The 21,299-nt window shown below is 33.7% G+C and overlaps 1 protein-coding gene across 2 annotated transcripts; it reads left to right on the top strand.

The window, feature by feature from the left end:
• Positions 1-2,991: 2,991 nt before the first annotated feature.
• On the top strand, positions 2,992-21,019 carry LOC140450300 (tubulin alpha chain-like). 2 transcript variants are annotated; one of them, XM_072543852.1, is made up of 5 exons: positions 3,076-3,213; positions 3,273-3,510; positions 6,813-7,053; positions 8,616-8,903; positions 20,525-21,019. In XM_072543852.1, the coding sequence occupies exons 1-5, from the start codon at positions 3,203-3,205 to the stop codon at positions 20,908-20,910; spliced, it is 1,164 nt and encodes a 387-aa protein (XP_072399953.1). In that variant the 5' UTR covers positions 3,076-3,202; the 3' UTR covers positions 20,911-21,019. The 2 variants fall into 2 exon arrangements, with proteins under 2 accessions (XP_072399952.1, XP_072399953.1); XM_072543851.1 differs by having other exon boundaries at positions 2,992-3,510.
• Positions 21,020-21,299: the final 280 nt, after the last annotated feature.

The following is a 21,299-nucleotide window of genomic DNA, read 5'->3' as shown; positions in this document are numbered from 1 at the left end:
GACGACTTTTTCCACTATTTGTGGCCGTATATCGGCAATAACGCGGCGAATGTTGTCCTCCAGTTCGTCAATCGTTTCAGGCTTATTGGCATAGACTAGCGACTTCACATAACCCCACAGTAAATAGTCTAACGGTGTTAAATCGCACGACCTTGGAGGACAATTCACGGGTCCTAAACGCGAGATTATGCGGTTACCAAACGTTTCCCTCAATAAATCCATTGTGGCACGAGCTTTGTGACATGTTGCGCCGTCTTGCTGAAACCACAGCTCCTGCATATTATGGTTGTTCAATTCAGGAATAAAAAAGTCAGTAATCATGGCTCTATAGCGGTCACCATTGACTGTAACGTTCTGGAGAGCATTGTTTTTGAAGAAGTACGGACCAATGATTCCACAAGCCCACAAAGCACACCAAACAGTCAATTTTTCTGGATATAGTGGTTTCTCAACATACACTTGAGGATTATTTTCACTCCAAATACGGCAGTTTTGTTTGTTGACGTAGCCATTTAACCAAAAGTGAGCTTCGTCGCTAAACAAAATTTGCTTATGAAAGTCGGGATCAACGGCAATTTCGTTTTGGGCCCATTCACCGAATCTACGCCTTGCTAGGTGATCGTGTGGCTTCAATTCTTGCACGAGTTGAATTTTGTAAGCACGCAAACCAAGATCTTTTCGCAAAATCTTCCATAAAGTGGATGGACACATATCCAACTGCTGTGCACGATGGCGTATAGACTGATTCGGGTCTTCCTCTATACTACGCTCAACAGCAGCAACAACATCTTCTGTACGCACTGTACGACGTCTCTGTGGATGCGTATTATCATTAAGAGTGAACGTGGTGCGAAAACGTTCCACAGTTGATCGAATTAATTGCTCTGATGGGCGATTATGTATACCATAAAATGGACGTAGTGCGCGATACGTATTCCGAACAGAACTATGATTTTCAAAATAAATTTGCACAATTTGAAAGCGTTGTTCAGGCGTCAGTCTATTCATATTGAAATGTCAAACTAAAGTAAATAATAATCACCTGACAGCTGTCAAAATGGCCGCCTCTTAAAAACGTGTTGCCAACTTCTATTTCTATACCTCTAAAAAAAACACCCGTTACTACCGCATATATAAACCGCAGAATTTGCACGGCAAACAGATGCTATTTTGGACTCAATCTCTTTCTTAAATCCACAATTATATCGAGAAATGCAAAAATAAAACTCTACAAAACAATAATACGCACAGTCCTAACATGTGGTTCAGAGACTTGGACTTTAACAAAAAGTAATAAAAACATGTAAGGATGTTTCGAAAAAAAAGTACTAAGGCGAATCTATGGAGCAGTGAATGACAATGGAGTGTAGAAAAGACGATATAACTTCGTACTATATAGAATATACATGGAATCAGATATCGTAAAACATATTAAGATAGGACGTCTGAGGTGGATAGGGCATGTAATGCTGATGGAACAAAAAGACCAAGTAGAAAAACGCTACTTGATAGACTCATTTGCCAGAAAATAAGAGGAAGACCCAGAACAAGGTTCCTCGATAACATCGATGAAGACATGAGAAATATGGGAATATGTGCTTGGCGGAGGAAGGCGATAGATAGGGACGACTGGAGAGAAATTATTGGGTAGGCTAGAACCCATGCAGAGTTGTAAAGCCAGAATGATGATGAATAATTATTCTTTTAGGTGGTGAGTTGTGTGTGTGAGTGTGGGTGGGTATGTGTGTGTGTTTGTGTTGAGCGACGAATTTAATATTTTGGTCTTGAGTTACCGGTATATAAAGGTGTGTGTATATAAAGAACTCGTGGCTGAAAGACCTGAGGAGATGGTTCGACCGCTCATCCGCAGAGATCTTTCGCGCAGCAGTTTCCAGAACTACAATTGCCATTTGGATCGCCAACCTTCGAAAGGAGACGGCGCAATGAGAAGAAGAAAGGTGTGTTATGAAACTAATATATCGGCAAGTGAAGAATGACTCAATCTTGATATACTCAGATATTTCAGCAGTCGGATAAAGTCGGTACCCCCTGCTACGTTGGAAGTCAGAATATATTAATGATAGCTGGAGTTCCAGGAGAGAAAGGCTACGTAGATACTTTAAAGGCTGATAAACTAGCCCGAGAAGGCGAGTGTACGCTATTAATTGGCGCGGACCCCTACTTAGACAGACTAAAGAGTTAGCCAGGAATACTTTAGCTAAATTCATAGCCAACTTACTGACCTACAATCAAAAGACTTTCAGGATGATAGTGGGGCTGTTCACTGGACACTGTAGGCTTAATAAGCATTTGAGTCGTATGGGCTGGACGAAAGAGTCATTGTGATTGTCATTGTCAAACCTGGTAAGGATGCGGTATCTAGAACTTAGATAGAAAAAATCAAAAGCATTAATCTATATGAAATAACCACTCTCAAGGCTGCGTAAGCTCATTAAGAGAGTAAGGCTATATGAGAGATCTAAGTAGCAAAGTGTCTAAGTGTCAGTGAGAGTCGCGCTGGCTGTAATCTGTAATCTGTATCATAATATAAACATATTAATAATTATTTACTAACTGCACATTCTCTTAACCTACATTGAAAGATAAGAAAAAAAATTTAAAAATATACTGAACTTTGAAAATAATAGAAAAAATAGTATCTCTCACATCAACGCTTGCCTTATAAAGTCTCGCCAGACTAGATCAATATCTTCTTTTTCCAAATGTTACTTTTTATTTTATATATGCTATAAACTTTTGAGTTTCCCATTACTTTGAGTTTTTAATATAGTATAAATTATATTTATGTTATTTATATATTATTTGTATTATTTTAACAGGGAATCTGAAAGTAGTTGGTGTGCTGCTATAGATACAAATATAAAAGAAGCAAATACAACTAAAGCGTGATGACGTAAACCTGTAAAAATGAAAAACTGAAATATAAATTGTCATTACTTGTCAATAATAGTTTATTTTACTAGTTATAAAAGAAGACGAGAAGTGTGACAACATGTGATTGTCAAAATCACTTCATCAAACCTCATCATCCTACATTAATATCATGACTTCCAAATTCTTGTAATAATGACCTTCACCACTATATAACCCATAATGAGCAACAGAGAAATAGTCCAGATCCATTTTGGCCAAGCAGGTGTCCAAGTAGCAAACGCTTGTTGGGAGCTGTACTGTCTAGAACATGGAATCAAAGTAGATGGGACATTTCATAATGAGTGTTTTACAGATAACAGTTACAGTCCTTTTTTTAGTCTTACAGCTTATGGCCAAGTGGTGCCCAGAGTTGTAATGGTAGATTTGGAACCCACAGTAATAGACGAAATCCGTACTGGGTATTACAGACAATTATTCCATCCAGATCAGCTACTTACTGGTAAAGAAGATGCAGCAAATAATTATGCTAGAGGGAAGTATGGAATTGGTACTGAGATGTTACATTTAGCATTGGATAGAACTAGAAAAGTTGTTGAGGGATGTAATAATATGCAGGTAGACAGTTTGCTTTATTGTTCTCTTTTTGCAGAATTGTAAGAAATAATAGGTATACAATATTTCATTGTTGACAGGTATCTATAAAACTACTTAAAGTACCTACTATTCACTCATTTGTTTCTTGCTTTCTCTGTGTAAACCTCAAAGTACATAATTAGATGATCTCGTGGACCATTGTCCAGGGGATTAATCAAAACCAGTCGTATGCTTATTTGTACAATTTAGACCATTGCAGTTAATTTTGGCATTGATCCTGTGGCGCACCCAGGGGGGGTTTTGGGGGGTTAACCCCCCCCCCCAGGGCATATAAAGTAAACAATATATAAAGAATAGTAGAAAAATGTAACTTGTCTTTCACACACAATACAAAAAATCCAAAACGCTGATTGAATAATTAAATTACCACTTTAAATATGTAGAACACAATAATTATTGTATAAATACGCAATAATTAATAATATTTTTCATTATATTTAGATATAGATACCTAATATTAGGATTATAAAAAATTAGACAGAACGAGTCTGTTGCGAGTAGCATGCGCCTACAGGAATAGACATCTCTATGGGAGAAGAAAGCATTTGACAACAGCTATAAAAAAAAGAAAGGGAAAGATCAATGGAAAAATGGCAAGAAAAGTGGAACAACAAGGAAGATGTTGCTCAGTGGACAAAGATGCTGATCCCGAGCCTAAGGGACTGGGTAGATTGTCTGTTTTAGGGCGTATCTTCATAGGTTCAGAAAGACAGATACAGATAAATGCCTATACTGCGAATATTCCGACACTGTTACTCACACAATGCTAGAGTGTAATAGATGTACAGTGGAGAGAAACAGAATGTATAAAGAAATAGGTATGAACCCTGTGACTGTAAGAGATGATCGTAAAGATGACGGGAAATACGGAGGGATGGAATAGTGTTCACAATTACATCCAAGCAGTCATTAAAAAGAAAGAAGAAGAAGAGAAATACCAACCGGGCTAATGACAGAGATAAGATCTAATTACTATTTTAATGGGAATAAGTCGCAATTGAAGGTTAAAATAAGTTTATTGTCGTTTGAATTTTTGATCTTTGATCTTGCACTGATAACTTGTTTATACTCCAACAATTAATATAAAAAAGAATAGCGGTTGGTACAGAAGTACATCTAGCCTTCATCGACCTAGAAAACGCGTATAATACAGTTTCAAGACTTAAATTGTGGCAAGCTTAACAACAACTCGACATTAGTCCATACCTTTTAGGAATAATCACAGAAGTATACAGGGATAACACTACTTACCTAAAAATCGGATATAGACTATCAGAGCCAATAAAACAAACTAAAGGACTAAAACAAGGATGCAGTATGTCACCCTTACTGTTTAATTTATATATTGAGGCAGCCCTCCAAAATTGGAAAAACCACTGCCAGGGAATGGGAATCCCCATAGGAAATGACGTACTGTTCTCCCTAAACTTTGCGTATGACCAAGTCATCCTAGCTCAAGATTCTTATGATCTAGAATTTATGATAAAGTGTCTATAGAGAGAATATTTAAAATGGGGGTTACAAGTCAGCATGAAGAAAACAGAATATTTACTTAATTATCAGTTCAGATGCAAGGTTTGAAGTGTTGATAGACGAGGACGTGGAAATCAAACAAGTGAAAAAATTTAAATATTTAGATCCACTCATTACTAAGAACGGCTTGGAAGAAACCGAAATTAAACACGAAGTAATCAGGGACGTAAAATTGTAGGATGTCTGAACTCCTTATGGTGGGATCACCACATTTCCAAAAGGAACAAAAAAAGAATAGGGCAAACCATGGTTGAATCAGTTCTTTGTTCTATGGCTCTGAAGTATGGACAATTAATGCAGACCTGAAGAGAAGATTGTTGACAGTTGAAATGGATTATTTGAGAAGAAGTGCTAGAATATCAAGGCAGGAAAGGAAGACTAACGAATCTATAAGAAATAACATGAATGCTACAGAAACGGTCATTGACAGAATAGAAAGAAGAGGTTCAAAATGGTTTGGACATCAATTGAGAATGTTTGACAAACGTTGGCCCCAAAAACTTCACAAATCGAAGCCCCCTGGAAGAAAAAAAAGAGGTAGACCTCGACGCTCTTGAAATGAAGGAATTAGAAGGGCGATGGAATCGACAGGTTTGGAGGAGGAGCATGCCTTGCACCGGGAGGATTCCCGGAGGAGAACGGGAATACGGCGATAGCCGTCTTCAAAATGTATTGTATTTACAAGTTCGATTAATGTCAAACGTCAATAACCTTATTTTAACCTTCAATTTTGGCTTATTCCCAATAAAATAGTAATTACTTTAAAATGCCACAAGAAAATAGCTTCAGAACAATAGATAAAATCTAGATAAGAGAAGGGAGTGTTCCAAAAATGTCGTCAGCCTTACAGTGGCCATCCCACTTTCGGAGTACGGTACGTGCGACAGTCAACTGCGCATAAGTAAGGGAGGGTGGTTTTAGTTGGTAGGTAGGATAATAGATACCTGAATCTTTGGAACTGCTATCTTTAGTACTTTAAATTAAACTAAAACCCAAATTGTAGAGACTCAACATGGAGGTAGCATAAAAAAATTTCAAAACCCCCCCCCTAAGACAAATTCTGGGTGCGCCACTGCATTGATCTCATTATTCTCATAAGCACTGAGCAGTCAAGCTAAGAGTCAACGTTTTATAAGTCTTTTCCTACTAATTGTGGAAGCTAACTCGTTCGGAGCCGAATTATATCTAAGAGAGAAGATATATATCTGAAGAGAGAGTCAAAGATAACTGATGAGATATGAACTATAGCAAATCCACATAAAATCAATGCTGAACAAAGCCCAAAGGTAAAAAAAACCTCGAAAGAATACCACTACCATCCCATCCTGATACTTAGGCTGCAAGAAACATGATGATTAACAAACTGGAACAAGTCGTGAATGAGGCTCCTATCAGAAGTTAGAATTAAGTCAAAGCCTCTAAGTCTATTCCGAATATGATATAAAATTAAAAAAAAAATTAACAAAAATTGTAAAACTATAAACAATTCACAAAGAGGAATATTTTTCTTATTATTAAGTCATGCATTTTTGCTTCCTGTTGGCTTAACACTAACTAGCAATCAATTTATTACAAGAAGCGTTATCGTTAGCTAAAACACTTTAAGGTGAAAAGTTGGGAATCAATTTTTCTTGAACAAATCTTATTTTGAATTATTTTTTAAGTTGTACATCAAAAAAATAAAATTTATGTTGATTATGTATTTACACATATTTTTTTCTATTTAAAAGGGTTTCATCCTCTTCAGAGCTTATGGTGGAGGTACTGGTGGAGGATTTACATCCCTGTTTTTGCAGCATCTAGCTGCTGACTATGGTAAAGTCAATATAGTGGAATTTGCCATATTTCCTTCGCCGCAGATATCGACCATTATTGTGGAGCCTTATAATACTGTACTATCAACAAATGCCTCTATAGAATATGAAGACGTGTGTTTTCTAATGGATAATGAAGCTGTTTATGATATTTTAGGTAAGTTCACTTTATTTTTATTACTGCGTTATTGATAGCATTTTTTTTATCCCGGTTTTTTATAGCGTTCTCCGCCTTCCGGTTCCCAGTTTCCAGCTACGTCTGTCATTCCATTCGCCAGGGTGAAGGTTTCTTTCCGACATTGCCTTCTGAATGCCGCCCAGCCAGGATTGTTTTGGCCTTCCTCTCTTCCTTCTTTCTCTTGGCGTCCATTTTAAAATTTGGTTTGGCAGCCTGTCGTCGTCCATTCTTTTCACATGACCATACCAGATCAGTTGTCTCCTTTGAATTTCGTCAATGATGGTTGACTTGACTCCCATTATATTTCTGATATGGTCATTTTGTATTCTATCAAGCCTTGATTTTCTAGCTGATCTTCTCCAGAAGTCCATTTCCAATACAAGTAGGCGTCGCTCAAGGGATTCAGTAAGTTGCCATGTTTCGCATTCATAGCATAATATCGATAGCAACTTTTATAAAAAAAAAGGATTCCGTCGACCCCGTACATTTTTAAAGTAGCTTACTCTTAGTTAATATGCCCCTCCCCCCATATCAAAATATGTTGAAGTTGAATTAAGTTTAATGGCAAAGCTGTTTGATTATTGTCGGTATCTCGGTACAAGCAATCATATCATGAAAGTTCTTGCAGATTTATAATCAGCATCATTAAGTTGAAGTTCCAACAGAAGTTTCACTTTTTGAACTAAAATTTGTTATCTAGGAATTTCTAAAAATTGGCCATATTTGTCCTTTTCTCCAACTTTAATCGTCGATATCTCGGAAACTAAATAGTTTTGACGAAAAAATAAGTCACATTTGCACTCAACATTTTAAAATTGTGAAGCAAATCTTAGTTATTTTGTTGTAATCAATTATCAGTTATTGAGGAACCAGGCATTTGGTAAGAACCTTCTTTTATATTATATTACAGCTTGACTCCTGAACTCTTGTTAAAACTACCACAAAATTATTAGCTGATAAATAGGTAAAACTACTCCACTGGCCTGGTCATTCACCACGCCTTAATTAGATTAAAATCATTAGAAGTTGGTGAAAAAACAGAAAACTTCTGATAAAACCTGTACATTTATAATCGTTATAAAGTATTTTGTGTTTAAATTTTACCCAGTTGATATAATAAATATTATAAAGAATAAAATAGTTTCTATTTTGACGTGACAACGTCTTAAATTAGGTTGTGGCTCGGAGTCACTCATGAAAAAGTGTAACGCCCGCTCACGTCTGTTACGATGAGTCACCAAACGAGAGAGAGGCCCGCCGGACCGGCGAATGCCTTGCGTCTCTCTCCCACTCAAACATGATCGGTCCGCTGCGCGCGCAGCACTAGAGAATTAGGCGCGTGTTGAATCGGTGCGTGCTTGTGTCTCTGTCTTTCTCGAGCGTTCTTGGCGTTGGAAAACCGAGTTATATCAATAAATATTCTACCGAGAAAAAGACGTTGTCACGTAAAATCTTCGCCCGTAAAACCGACTTTACAGGCAACCGATTTTTTATTTCCTTTTTGTTTATATTATGTACCTTTTAAAGTCCATCTTTTTTAGGTAGAAGCTTGGATACACCAAGACCTACTTACACAAATCTCAACAGGCTCTTGGGGCAGGTAGTTTCAGCCGTGACAGCGTCATTGAGATTCGAAGGGGCTATAAATGTTGACCTAGCAGAGTTTACAACAAATCTCATACCATATCCCAGAATCCACTATCCTCTAACAACATACGCTCCATTCGTACCTGCAACCAAGGCTTTCCACGAACAGCTATCTGTAGCCAGCTTAACAAATTCGTGTTTTGAACCTGCAAATCAGATGGTAAAATGTGATCCACGGACCGGTATGCATGAGATTTTTATATATTATTGTTATAGTATTTTATATACAGAGCAATCAAAAGAAATCGTAATTAAAATAGATGGTGGAATAACATATTTATACACCTCGGTAGTAGCCGAGACACCATGCTGAATGACATGAGAGTTATGGTTTACCATTGCTCAAATAATATATCATAGTATTTCATCATATTTGATATCATATATCAAATATTTCATTTATAATTTAACAGTTTTTCTTTCGGTCCCTTTAAAAATTATATATCAGTTAGATGCAGAAGTGGAACTGTCACCAAATAAATTGAGCAAGTAGCATGGAACAGTACTCCAACCATCCCTATTAAGACAGAAGAAAAAAATTATCCTAAATAAATCTGGCTACTAATTATTCATTTCTGACAGAAGAAAATTACGTCCCAAATGGCAACAAATCAGATTCCTTAAGAATAAGACAAGTTAAAATAATGCATTACAACATCTCAAACGAGAAATTCAACACATCAACAATGTATCGATGTGGACATACATTCGCGGGTTAGGAGCTGCAAAAAGTAGCGAGTACGCGTTCTGGGCCACCAAGCAGCTCAAAAGGCCTACCAATGTAATCAACTATGTAACCCACCAATCAGAAACACTGATGGATGCTAGGCCCAAACAAATGCTTAAACAGCCAGTCGCTTTGCACAGCCTATCAAAAATGCATTCCAACCAAACAAAGGAAATGACTTGGTCAAGATAAGTAGATTTGAACCAATTTTCTTGGGAATTAAACCAACTAATACTTTAGAAATTGCCAGGGAAATTACGAGTATTACGAGATATAAAGATATATAATACATAAATATACTCTTGAGTACAATATTTATAGAAAACCCACCCAAACAGATCATGTTATACATGAGACATCTAATCATTCAACCCAACATAAAATAGCTGCCTTCAATAATTCTATTCATAGGTTACTCAAATATCCACTTTCGAATGATAATTTGAATTTAGAACTTAATACTCTCAAGCAAATTGCTTTCAATAATGGTTATGATCCCAAAATTATCCATAAGCTTCTAAATAAAGCTAAACTCAAAATTGCAGAAAAGCTCGCATATTCATCACAATGTTTTCTTCAACCTAATGCTTCAAACAACATCAACTATTTCTCATTTACTTATATTAGCAACATTTCCAATAAAATATCTAAACTTTTTACTTCTACAATTGAAAGCATCAAAATTTCCTTCAAGTCACACAACACTTTAGGTTCCTTTTTAATCAACACCAAAGACAGGATGAACACACTTGACAAAAGTGGTATTTATAAATTAAAGTGTAATGCTTGTGATGCCTCTTATGTAGGTAGAACCATTAGAAAGCTATCTACTAGAATTTCAGAACATTTGAAAAGACCAAACTCTTCTAGTTTTGGTCAACACTTACTATCTAGTAAACACAATTTTAACATCAATACTGGTTCGTCTATTTTACATGACATTAGTAGAAAGAAAAACTATTTGGAGTTGGATTTATTGGAAGATTTGGAGATCACAAAGGAAACAAATGGAAACTCTCATTGTCTTAATACTCAAAATAATTTAAATTGTACTAAGTTTAAACCTATTTTCAAAAACTTTATTGCAGCTTCACCTTGTAGTGGACCCAGCTCGGCTGTTTAGACTTCTTGCACTGAGTATACCCATTAAGAATTTCATACTTTGATTAACATTACTATTTTATTCTTCAACAACTTACAAAACTAGCTTGCTCAGGTTCAATTGATCTATAGTTGGCGTTAATTACACTCTCCATACCTCTGCATAATTTAGATATACCATCTCCACAGTTGTATATTTCAACATCTCCCACTGTTGGTCAGTTGGTCTTTAGTAACGCTTTTACACATTAGTTTTATAATTCTTCCATTGACTGGGGATTTAACTGAACTACTTGAATTATACCCCATTTATACACTGCTTTCAATTTTGTTTTAATTTTCAGTATTTTCTTCTTCTTCTTTTGTTTCTATGGCTTTCACGTTATGGTGATACGCCAGCTCAATTTGCTTGGTGACCCCGATAAAGTCTGGCTCTAAACCAACTCGAGGCCACTTACTTGTGCCTGTGCCAAATAATTTTGTAGGAAAAAAAATTCATTAATAGTTAATTAATAGGTTATGTTAGTAAACACTACAAAAAGTATTGAGCATTGTCGATTACAAATTTAATTTATTAATTGAAAGGAATTTTATCAAAATGCTGACTGATTCTTCAGTAAGTTTATTTAATATAGAATATATAGTAATTTGTGAATTATAATTCATATAAATGAATTTTGTGTATAGGTCAAAACTCGGAATGATCCTTATCGGGCATTCAAAAAATATATGATTTAGGTTCTCTATTAGGCCACACTCACAGTAAGGGTTGTCCACCAAATTCAGTTTGAAAAGATGTTGACTTGTTAAACAATGACCGGTCCGCCTTCTTATAATGGTTGTAATGTGTCTCCTATCTTTATATGAAAAGTTTTGAAACCATGTCTTATTAGGAAAAATATTTTGTACTCTGTAATACTGATACGATTTTTTGCTAATTAAAGTTTTCCAAGTGTTTTTAAATTTGTTTTTAATTTTATTCTGAATTATGGGTAACACGTCTTGAGAATCTAATTTCATATTTAAAGGAACATTAAGATCTCTCCCTATTTTGGCCAGGCACCAATAATCTACCGAAGCAGAAATATTGCTATTAATAATTTTAGAAATTGCACTAAGAGAATCAGAAAATATAATAACTTTATTGATCTGTCTATTAATGGATAAATTAACTGGTATATAGCCATGTTTTCTGCTTTGCATATGCACAGTTCATCAGGTAATCTGGATGAAAATTTGTAATTGATACTAGGAATATAAATGCCAAAACCTACTTTGTTACAATTTTTTGAGGCATCCGTATAAATGAACGTGAAATCATTGATATATTTTTCAGTAAATATTGCAAATCTTTCTCTAATCATATATTCATTCTTTGTTATTTCGCAATTTAGTGTTTTTACTGGACTGACTAATGTATCAAAATCCATCTCATAACATGGAAAATTATTACCTTTATATATTTTGTTAAAATATGGAAAAAAGTATTCTAGTGTTAAAACTAAGTAAGGACAGGTATCTTCATTATAAAAATTAGGTTTGGTTATAAGTTTTTTCCGTAAGTTAACAAGGGACAAAATCAAAGGATGGTTTTTGATATTAACGATCTTACTTAAAAATTTAGTAGCTAATATTAAACTTCTATGTTTTAAATCATATTGCGCCGATTCTGCTAGCAAAGCCAAGTGAGGGGTAGATTTCATACAACCTAAAGAAATTCTTAGCCCTTCAAAAAATATTGTGTTATGTTTATTAATACATTTCTGAGATATAGGTCTGAATAAGAATGAACCATAGTCTAAGTGAGATCTTATTAAAGCATTAAAGACTATTACAAGAGTCCTAGGGTCTACCCCCTACCACACTCTGCAAATTGCACGTAAAATAATAATATTTTTCTTTGTTTTAACTAATATATTATCAACATGTTTGTTTCACTTGAGATGATTTTGAAAAATTATGCCTAAAAATTTAACTTGATCTTTTAATGGTATAATTGTGTTACTAAGTTTGATTTCTGGGGTAAAATTTTTGCGTTTTCCCTTCGAAAACCATACAGCTTCACATTTGTCTATAGAAAGAGATAGATCATGTTTTAACAACCATTCTTGTACATTGTACAATGCCATATTGACTTTATTAACCATTTGTTGGATAACTGATCCTTTAACATATAAAACCAAATCGTCAGCATACCCATTAATATTTATATTTTCAGGAAGAATGGAAAATAGATCCAATATGTATATATTAAACAAAATTGTGCTTAAAGGTGAACCCTGGGGTAAACCTTTAGTTACTACAGATGGGCCCAAAAAGTCACCGTTATTGGATCTAGTATATAAAAGCCTGTTTTGCAAAATTTTAAAAATAATATTAATTATAGGACAAGGGACATTTAAATTTTGTAATTTATTGTAAAGTTTATATATATTCACATTATCATATGCTGATTTAATATCAATGAAGACGGCAAGGACTGAATGGGAAGATTCAAAGGCTTCTGAAATGAAGGTATGAAGGAGGGCTAAATTGTTGGCAGTTCCTCTACCTCTTCTGAAACCTGCTTGAGTATTTTTGAAAACGAGATTATGTTCTAAAAACCAATCTAATCTATTTTTTAAAATGATTTCTAAAGTTTTTAGTATGCAAGAGGATAAAACAATTGGTCTAAAACTAGTTGGAAGAAGTGGGTCCTTTAAGGGTTTTAAGATGTTAAGAATATTAAATTTTTTCCAATCGCTAGGTAAGGGTTTTCCTTTAAGACATTCATTGTATATATTTAGGAGGATTTTTTGGGCTTATAGAGGGAGATGTTTTATCATTGAGTAAGAAATATCATCAATTCCCGGGGCAGAATTTCTTTTATTGAACAATGCAGTGTCAATTTCTGAAATTGAAATAAGTTCAAATTCTTGGTTAGCGTGAAGTAAACGGAATTCAGGATCAATAGAAATTGATGACATATTATATAATATTTCTCTTTTAATGTTATCTGAAGGATTATAAAAATTTTTGCAATTCTTATGGTTTGAAAATTTTTTACTTTATTCCATACGTATGTAATATTGGATCCTCTATTTAATGTTTCACAAAATTGTTTAAATTTATTTTTCTTTTTTAATCTAAGGTTACGCTTGGTTTGTGCAATTAAATGTTTAACATACAAATAATTTTCCAGTGATGGTGATGAGTTAAATATGTGCAAAGCTTCCTTACGTTTCTTTACCCATAATGTACGTTCTTCATCCCACCAAGGATTGAATGGTTTACCCTGTATCCTACAATTTTTATAAGGAATCGAAACATCTGCTGCTTTATTGATAACTGACATGAATTGTTTGTAATTTACTTTATTTATTGAGAAATTTACTAGGTTGTTTAATATTTCATCATAAAAAAGATCCCAATCAGCTCTTGAAGAATTTCTTATTTTATAATTTTTAAAAAAATCTGATAGTTCAATGTCGTTGATTTTTATGTATGTGGGAAAATGGTTACTATTGCCGCAGTCTTTAATAATTCCCCATTTGGTACATAAAGCCAGATTACTACTTACGATTGTTAAATCAACAGCACTGATATTATTGTTGGGAAGCTGAAACAAGGTTGCTGAACCATCATTTAGGATGGTCAACTCGTTATCAAATATAAAGTCAACTATTTTTTTACGACCTTTATTAATTAAACATTTATCCCAAATTGGATGATGAGAATTCATATCGCCCATAATGATTAATTTTTTTATATCTAGGTTTTCTAACATGGAATTTAAAAAAGACACTGATATTTCATTATTTGAACTTGAATAGATATTTATTAGGAATATGTCATCAATTTTTGTTATAATATATTGGACTTTGTCTGAATTATATTTTTTAATAGTCTTAAATGAAATAGAATTTTTAATACAGGTAGCTACCCCACCATAGCCATCATCCTTATCTTGTCTAATAATGTGATAAAATTTTAGAGTAAAATTGAAATCTTCTTTAAGCCAAGTTTCATTAATAACTACTATATCTGGGTCCTCTTTAGAGACTAAATCAGTTAGAGTATCCCTATTTGAATTGATACTTCTGATGTTCCATTGAATGATTTTTATTTTTGTTTTTAGGATCATTCTAAGTTTTAACCTATTAATCACTATCTGAATAATTGTCTAAGTCCATATACTACTTACGGTTAGAATGGGAAAGAACAAGTTTTTTAACCGTATTTAAATTATCTGGTGAAATATTAATAAAGTTTATATATGATTTTAGGAAATCTTGTTAAAGTATTGTATCGAAATTATTATGCGATGCACTGGCATTCCAGGCTGAATTTGGATTTACATTATATGAATTAGAAGATTTTGGTTCCGATTGGGAGGGTATTGGAGATTTAGATTGAGATAAGGCAGTTAAAGAGGAGTAATTCTCTGGTCTACCATTTGGAACATAAAGACATTCATCATGTGCATTTATGTCATAACTTTGTTAAATTACTCTTCTTTTATTTGTATTTGATACTACCTGCTAAAATGTCCTTTTCGAAGATTTGAAATTGTGTATTCTTCTTTCTGATGGTGAAACGGTATTGTGTTGAATAGTTTTATTATAAAGGGGTTTTACTTTAGTAGTAAATTACCCGGAAGGGACGGAAACTCTTTTGAGTTGAAAATAAATTTGTCTTTTTCTATGTAATTTTTGGGAATGTATTCACTAGCTTCAAAAAAAGTTAAATTTTCGTAAGACATGAGTTCTTTAATATTTTTTTGACGTAAATATTCCGGACACGTACGCGCTGTTGAAACATGTGGACCTTTGCAAAAGAAACATTTCATAGTACAATCATCGGTATGTTTAAGTTCACCACAATTCATACATTTTTCTTTTGCTTTACAATTTGTTTTGGTGTGTCCAAATCTTAAACAATTGTAACATTGTGTTACTGGGGGAATGTACACATTAACCAATTTTGGTAAATCGTAAAAATTTATTGTTTTAGGCATTAAAACACCACTGAATGTGAACAAAACTGTACCTGTAGGTTCGTATGTAGTTGTATCCCCTTTGACTACTTTCCTGTTTAGCCTTTTAGCATTCAAAATTTTAATATCGCTGTTAGTAGAACAACATTCAATAAGTTCATTTTCATTTATTTCAACATCTATTTGACGTACAATACATTTACAAGATATATAATTAAAAGGTATATAAATTTTATAACCTTGATCTAATAAATTTTTGTTATTTAGGAATGTATTTGCAGATTGATAATTATTAAACTCTACAGAAATTCTGTTTAAACCTTTGCTTCTAATTTTATTAATATTATTTAATTTTAAATTAAAAATATCTCTTGCAATTTTTATATTATTAAAACAACCAACTCTAATATTATTTATATTTGTTGACTCTATAAACACAAAAAACGGGCCAACATCTTTTTCAGAATACATATTGACAATTGAATTAAATTTTTTATTTACATTGGGATCAGGGGGGGCAACCCCCCTCCACCTTATTCATAAAGAATCAGTCAGAAATGTCAAATTTTTGTCACAAAAAATGAATAAAAAATTATTTTTATCAAACTTAAATTCAAAATAATATTACAGCAAAGTACAATGCTCAAAATACCTGTTCAATTTACAAGGATAGGTTTGATTCTGTTCTATTTGGCACAAACACGCACCTCTTGTCTTCGTTGACAGTAAGTAGCTCTTTACTGCACGAACGACGACAGGGGAATGTTTTAGTATTTTAATTTCATAGTCAGATTTCTTCTCGTTTTTACAGTATTACACACAGCAAGTCAAGAATATGGTTTAGAACTCAATACAACCAAAACTAAATGCATGCTCATTAGCAGAACACAACAACCTCCGATGCAATTGACATTAAACAACCGAAAAATATAACAAGTGGAGACATACACATACCTTGGAACCACAGTCAACACAAAATGGGATCAGTCAACAGAAATAAGATCACGAATTGAAAAAGCGCGAAACGCGTTCAACAATATGAAAAAGTGGTTCACAAGCAAAATCTCAATGGAACTAAAATTAAGACTGGTCAAGTGTTATGTCTCCCCGGTCTTGTTCTATGGAGCAGAGGCATGGACCACAACGGAAGCCACCCGGAAGAAACTAGAATCCTTTGAGCTGTGGATATATCGCCGTATTCTTCGGATATCCTGGACAGACCACATCACTAACGTGGAAGTAATGCAGAGAATAGGCAAAAGCAAAGAAATAATCTTCACCGTAAAGAAACGGAAGCTTGAGTACTTCGGACATGTCATGAGGCATACTAAGTACCGTCTGCTACAGTTAATAGTCCAAGGAAGAATCGACAGTAGGAGGGGACCGGGAAGAAGACGACACTCATGGATGCATAACCTGCGACAATGGTTCGGACTAACATCGACCGAACTGTTCAGAGGTGCCGTAAACAAAGTCAAAATAGCCTTGTTAATAGCCAACGTCCGAAACGAATAGGGCAAAGGAAGAAGAAGAGAGGAGACCATTTTATTGTAGTCAACCACCCACTGTCTAATAGATTGTTTAGTCTATTTCTTGCATTCACACTTTATGTCCAATTCATTTGCTCTCAAACTAACAACCTATTTATTATAGACAGGTGTAAGTGTGACATCTGGATTATGCAATCTAGTTAAATTAAAATATTCTATATGTCATCTTTCATCAGTTAATTTCCTATAGTAGTGTCAGTTGGACCTTTGGTCAATGCTTACTTACATAGAATTTTAATACGTGCAAATCACATTTCCATGATTGTGACTGCCCATACAAGCTGTCATATGTCACATGTCACCTTAACGAAGTCTGTCGGGTCCGCTAGTAAATAATAAAATTACTTGATTTAACCCATTAACCGCCAAGGTATGAAATATGTAAATTTTTTATAAAAATAATATAAGGGTTACTTATTTATGGTGTTTTAAAGACAAAACTGGATATAATTTTTTTTTAGGTTACAGGGTGTTCTAAAAAAATAATGTTGCGTTTTCGCATCAATGGCGGAATCTGTTAAGAAATTAATGAAATACACTTTTATGGATTATGAGATTTATTTTAAAATTAAAGATACAAAAGTAGTAAAACTAAATAAAATATTTGTAAAAAAACTATAAAACCCAATATTACAATTTATGGAAGCTGTCAAAACATGTAGAGTGTAAATGTACATTGCACTTCTGACACATATATATAGTTTGGCTTTTACATTGTCTGCATGTTTTTCTTGACTTTTCAGGGTGGCGTATTACGATGTGGTTCACTTTGTCAGTTCTCATTTCTTTCGGTATTTCTGACTTTGTTGGCCTTCCTCGTCCTTTGTATTTAGGAGCTGATGTACCCTCATCGTCGCTGGCTGATAATGAATTACTTTCTTCTGATTTTATTAGCGCCATAACAATATAAGAGCGAAACTCTAATTGCGATATTGTAGAGTCATTTGCCAATTTATAAATTTTCCATGCATTGACGATTGTACTGTCTATAGTATTTATAAAAAGAGGCCACCACCATTTCTTTCCTCTTACTCTTATACGATAATTGGCTATGCCGTTATCGTGTAAATCAACACCCCCCATATTTTTGTTGTATTCTTTTATTAGAAATGGCTGGTCTACACTTACTTCTTTTCGTTGTTTTCTATCATACCGTTTTACTTGCTGAATTGGATTTATTGGTATATTATTTGACATCATAATAACGATTAAATTATCATTCCATTTAACTACACAAATTTTGGATTTTAAATCATATCTAAAATCGAAAGCACCTCTGCCCCCTTTTTTTAAATCATTTGAGCTATCTAAAGGACACTTTTGGATTCTGTTTTCCCGCACAGTTCCTGTGGCGTATATATTATTTTCAGTAAGATATTGAAATAGTTTAAAAGACGAAAAAAAATTGTCAAAAAATATTCTGTGTTGAGAAGGAAATTCAAGAACTTTTAATAGATCTATAACAACATCTGCTCTCAGTCCCATATCACTTTTATGTTCTCGTGCTCCAGCGTATGGACTAAACTGAAACAAATATCCATCTTGAGAACAAAGACACCAAATTTTAAAACCGAAGCGAACAGGCTTCCCTTTGATGAACATTTTAGCGGAGTGTCTACCAAAATAAGGAACCATTTCCTCATCGACTGATAAATTTTGTGAAAATACACCAAACTGCAGATTTCTTTTGTTTATTTTGTCAAATAATGGGCGCAATTTAGCAAACTTATCTTGCTTGTCAAGTTGAGCATTATCACATACATGTATATATTTTTTTATATTGCGAAACTTATTTCGACTCATGCAATTTTTAATTAATGGTACTCCCTTGTCCTCATCTCTGCTCCAATACATCTCCATTTGTGGCAACGTGTGATATCCTGACAAGATCAAAATAGCAATAAATGTCTTTAAATCAGATACTGTCATTGAAAAATCATGTCGATTGTTGTCCTTGGAATATTTTAAAGTGTATTTTAAAATCATGTCTAATAATTCCTCGTCAAAAAAATTATAAAATACTTCAACTGGTGATTTACTGTAAAGCATGTCCTTTATACGTTGTTTTTGAATGTGCTCCTGCGATTCCGGAAAATTACTGTATACGGGGTCCCTTTTGCTCCAGTTTGGATTATACTGAACAGATTTTGTCCTCTTTGAAGTAGCCTGGCTTGTAGAAGGTTCATTATAATTATCTTCAAATTCATTTGTGTTGTCCTCGGCCATCAATTCGAATGTCCCAGCAGTGTCTTGAGGCTTATCATGGCCTATAAGTAATAATAAAATAAAAGTTACGTAACAGTATCTTATATAATTATACCGTATAATACCTTCCAATAAATCGTCATCTATTTCCTCTTCATCAGTAAGCTCATCGACATCTGGTGGTATTATAACAGCATCAATTTCGGTCTCATTTTGAATTTCTTCAATAGCAGCTTCCAATTCTTGAATAGTAAGAGGTCTATTCCGATCATAATTATCTTTCCACTTATTTTTGCCAGAACTCATTATATATGTTTTATCCGCAACAATACAGAGAAACACAATTATTGCTGTATATGCTTATACTAAAACGCTCTAGACAAGACTGAACTAGTCAAATACGGTTACACTCGATTTGTCACGTAGCGTAGGCGGTATTACCTAGAGACAGCACATTCCGCCGTTGATGCGAAAACGCAACAATAAGTTTGAATGCATGTAACTTTTTCTTGATAAAATTATTTAATTTTTTTGTATGGTTATTGCTAAATCTGTAGTTTATGCTTTATAAAAATCATATAAACCCTTATATTATAAGCAAAGTGAAAATTCTACAAGAAGATTATATAGTCATGACGAATCATGTAAAAAACTGCTGAAGAAATTAATTTATAATAGATAAACAATTAATTATATTTGTTCTATAAAATATATTTTAATATCATCAAGCCTTTAGGAATTAAAGCATATAAAGAATTTTCTAAAAACAAAATATTTAGTTGTATAAAAAAAATTCCTTTTAAAATGTTACGTTTTCACCTCAACGGCGCTTAATGGGTTAATTGTAAATATATTATTTAAATTTAAAAAATACAGAAAACATAGTATGAAGCTCCGCGCAAGTTTAAAGTACCGCCTCCCACAGTAGTATTCCATTTTTTTGAACCGAGGGACTCTTATTACCTCTTGCCCATCTAAGATGTCTCCGGAACTAAGGGCCTCTTTATGTTTTTTTTTTTTTTCGTCATAATGATATTCTTGCAAATTTTTGTGCGTTGATTTCCCCTTGCCTTTCGCATCGCAATATCACAGCCGGTTGAATCAGTATGTGACTCCCGCCTTTATTGTCATCTTATCCGCCTGCATCGTTGTTGTGGTTTGCAGATACACATAATCCAAACACATATAATCTGTTGAATTTTTGTCAAACCCTAACAACTTCTTTAATTAGATTTAATATTTTAGGCAAATATATATCCTGCTGTCTTCTCTACCGTGGTGATGTTTCCCCAACAGACGTCAACAATTCAATAACTAATATAAAATCGAAGAGATCAATCCAATTCGTCGACTGGAGTCCTACTGGTTTTAAGGTTGGAATAAACTACATGCCACCTGTAGCAGTTCCCGGAGGTGATTTGGCAAAAGTTCATAGAGCTGTAACTATGCTGTCTAATAACACTGCCGTCAAAAGTGCCTGGGAACGAATTCTTAGAAAATTTAATTTGATGTTGGCTAAAAGAGCGTTCATACACCATTACGTTGGAGAAGGCATGGAAGAGGAAGAGTTTAGAGATGCAAAAGAAGATGTTAAATGCTTAATTATGGATTATAAAGAAGTGGAAGATTAAAATAACATTAGCCTACGACGTACATAATGAAAATAAAATAAAAAGCAAAAAACAAATCGAAAATAAAGAAACCGAAAGTAACTTTACCACATTAAAATTATATTAAGTATTGTGTCTTTTATATTTTGCGGTTTTTCTGTTTTTTATATTGTTACATTTTTTAAAAATTAACTTTATTCAACACCAACAATATTACAATATATCCCAGGGAAATAAGCTTTTTTTCGCGACACTCGTCCGGCCAAGCAAACGTAACCTCTCTCTGTAACAAGAACCTATATATATATATATATATATATATATATATATATATATATATATATATATATATATATATATATAGATGTTTCCTGCAGTTGAATGTTTTAACTAAATTATTTATTAACAAA

Source organism: Diabrotica undecimpunctata, chromosome 9 (genome assembly GCF_040954645.1).
Source record: "Diabrotica undecimpunctata isolate CICGRU chromosome 9, icDiaUnde3, whole genome shotgun sequence".
Taxonomy (NCBI): Eukaryota; Metazoa; Arthropoda; class Insecta; order Coleoptera; family Chrysomelidae; genus Diabrotica; species Diabrotica undecimpunctata.
Note: the sequence above shows the minus strand (reverse complement) of the source record. Positions and strands in the feature narration are given on the sequence as shown.

Bases quoted from the DNA above. Each gene is read 5' to 3' on its own strand.
- LOC140450300 (XM_072543851.1), top strand. From the start codon at position 3,115: ATGAGCAACAGAGAAATAGTCCAGATCCATTTTGGCCAAGCAGGTGTC. The intron at 3,511-6,812 runs GTAGACAGTTTG...TCTATTTAAAAG, and splicing joins AGGGATGTAATAATATGCAG to GGTTTCATCCTCTTCAGAGC. The intron at 7,054-8,615 runs GTAAGTTCACTT...CATCTTTTTTAG, and splicing joins AGCTGTTTATGATATTTTAG to GTAGAAGCTTGGATACACCA.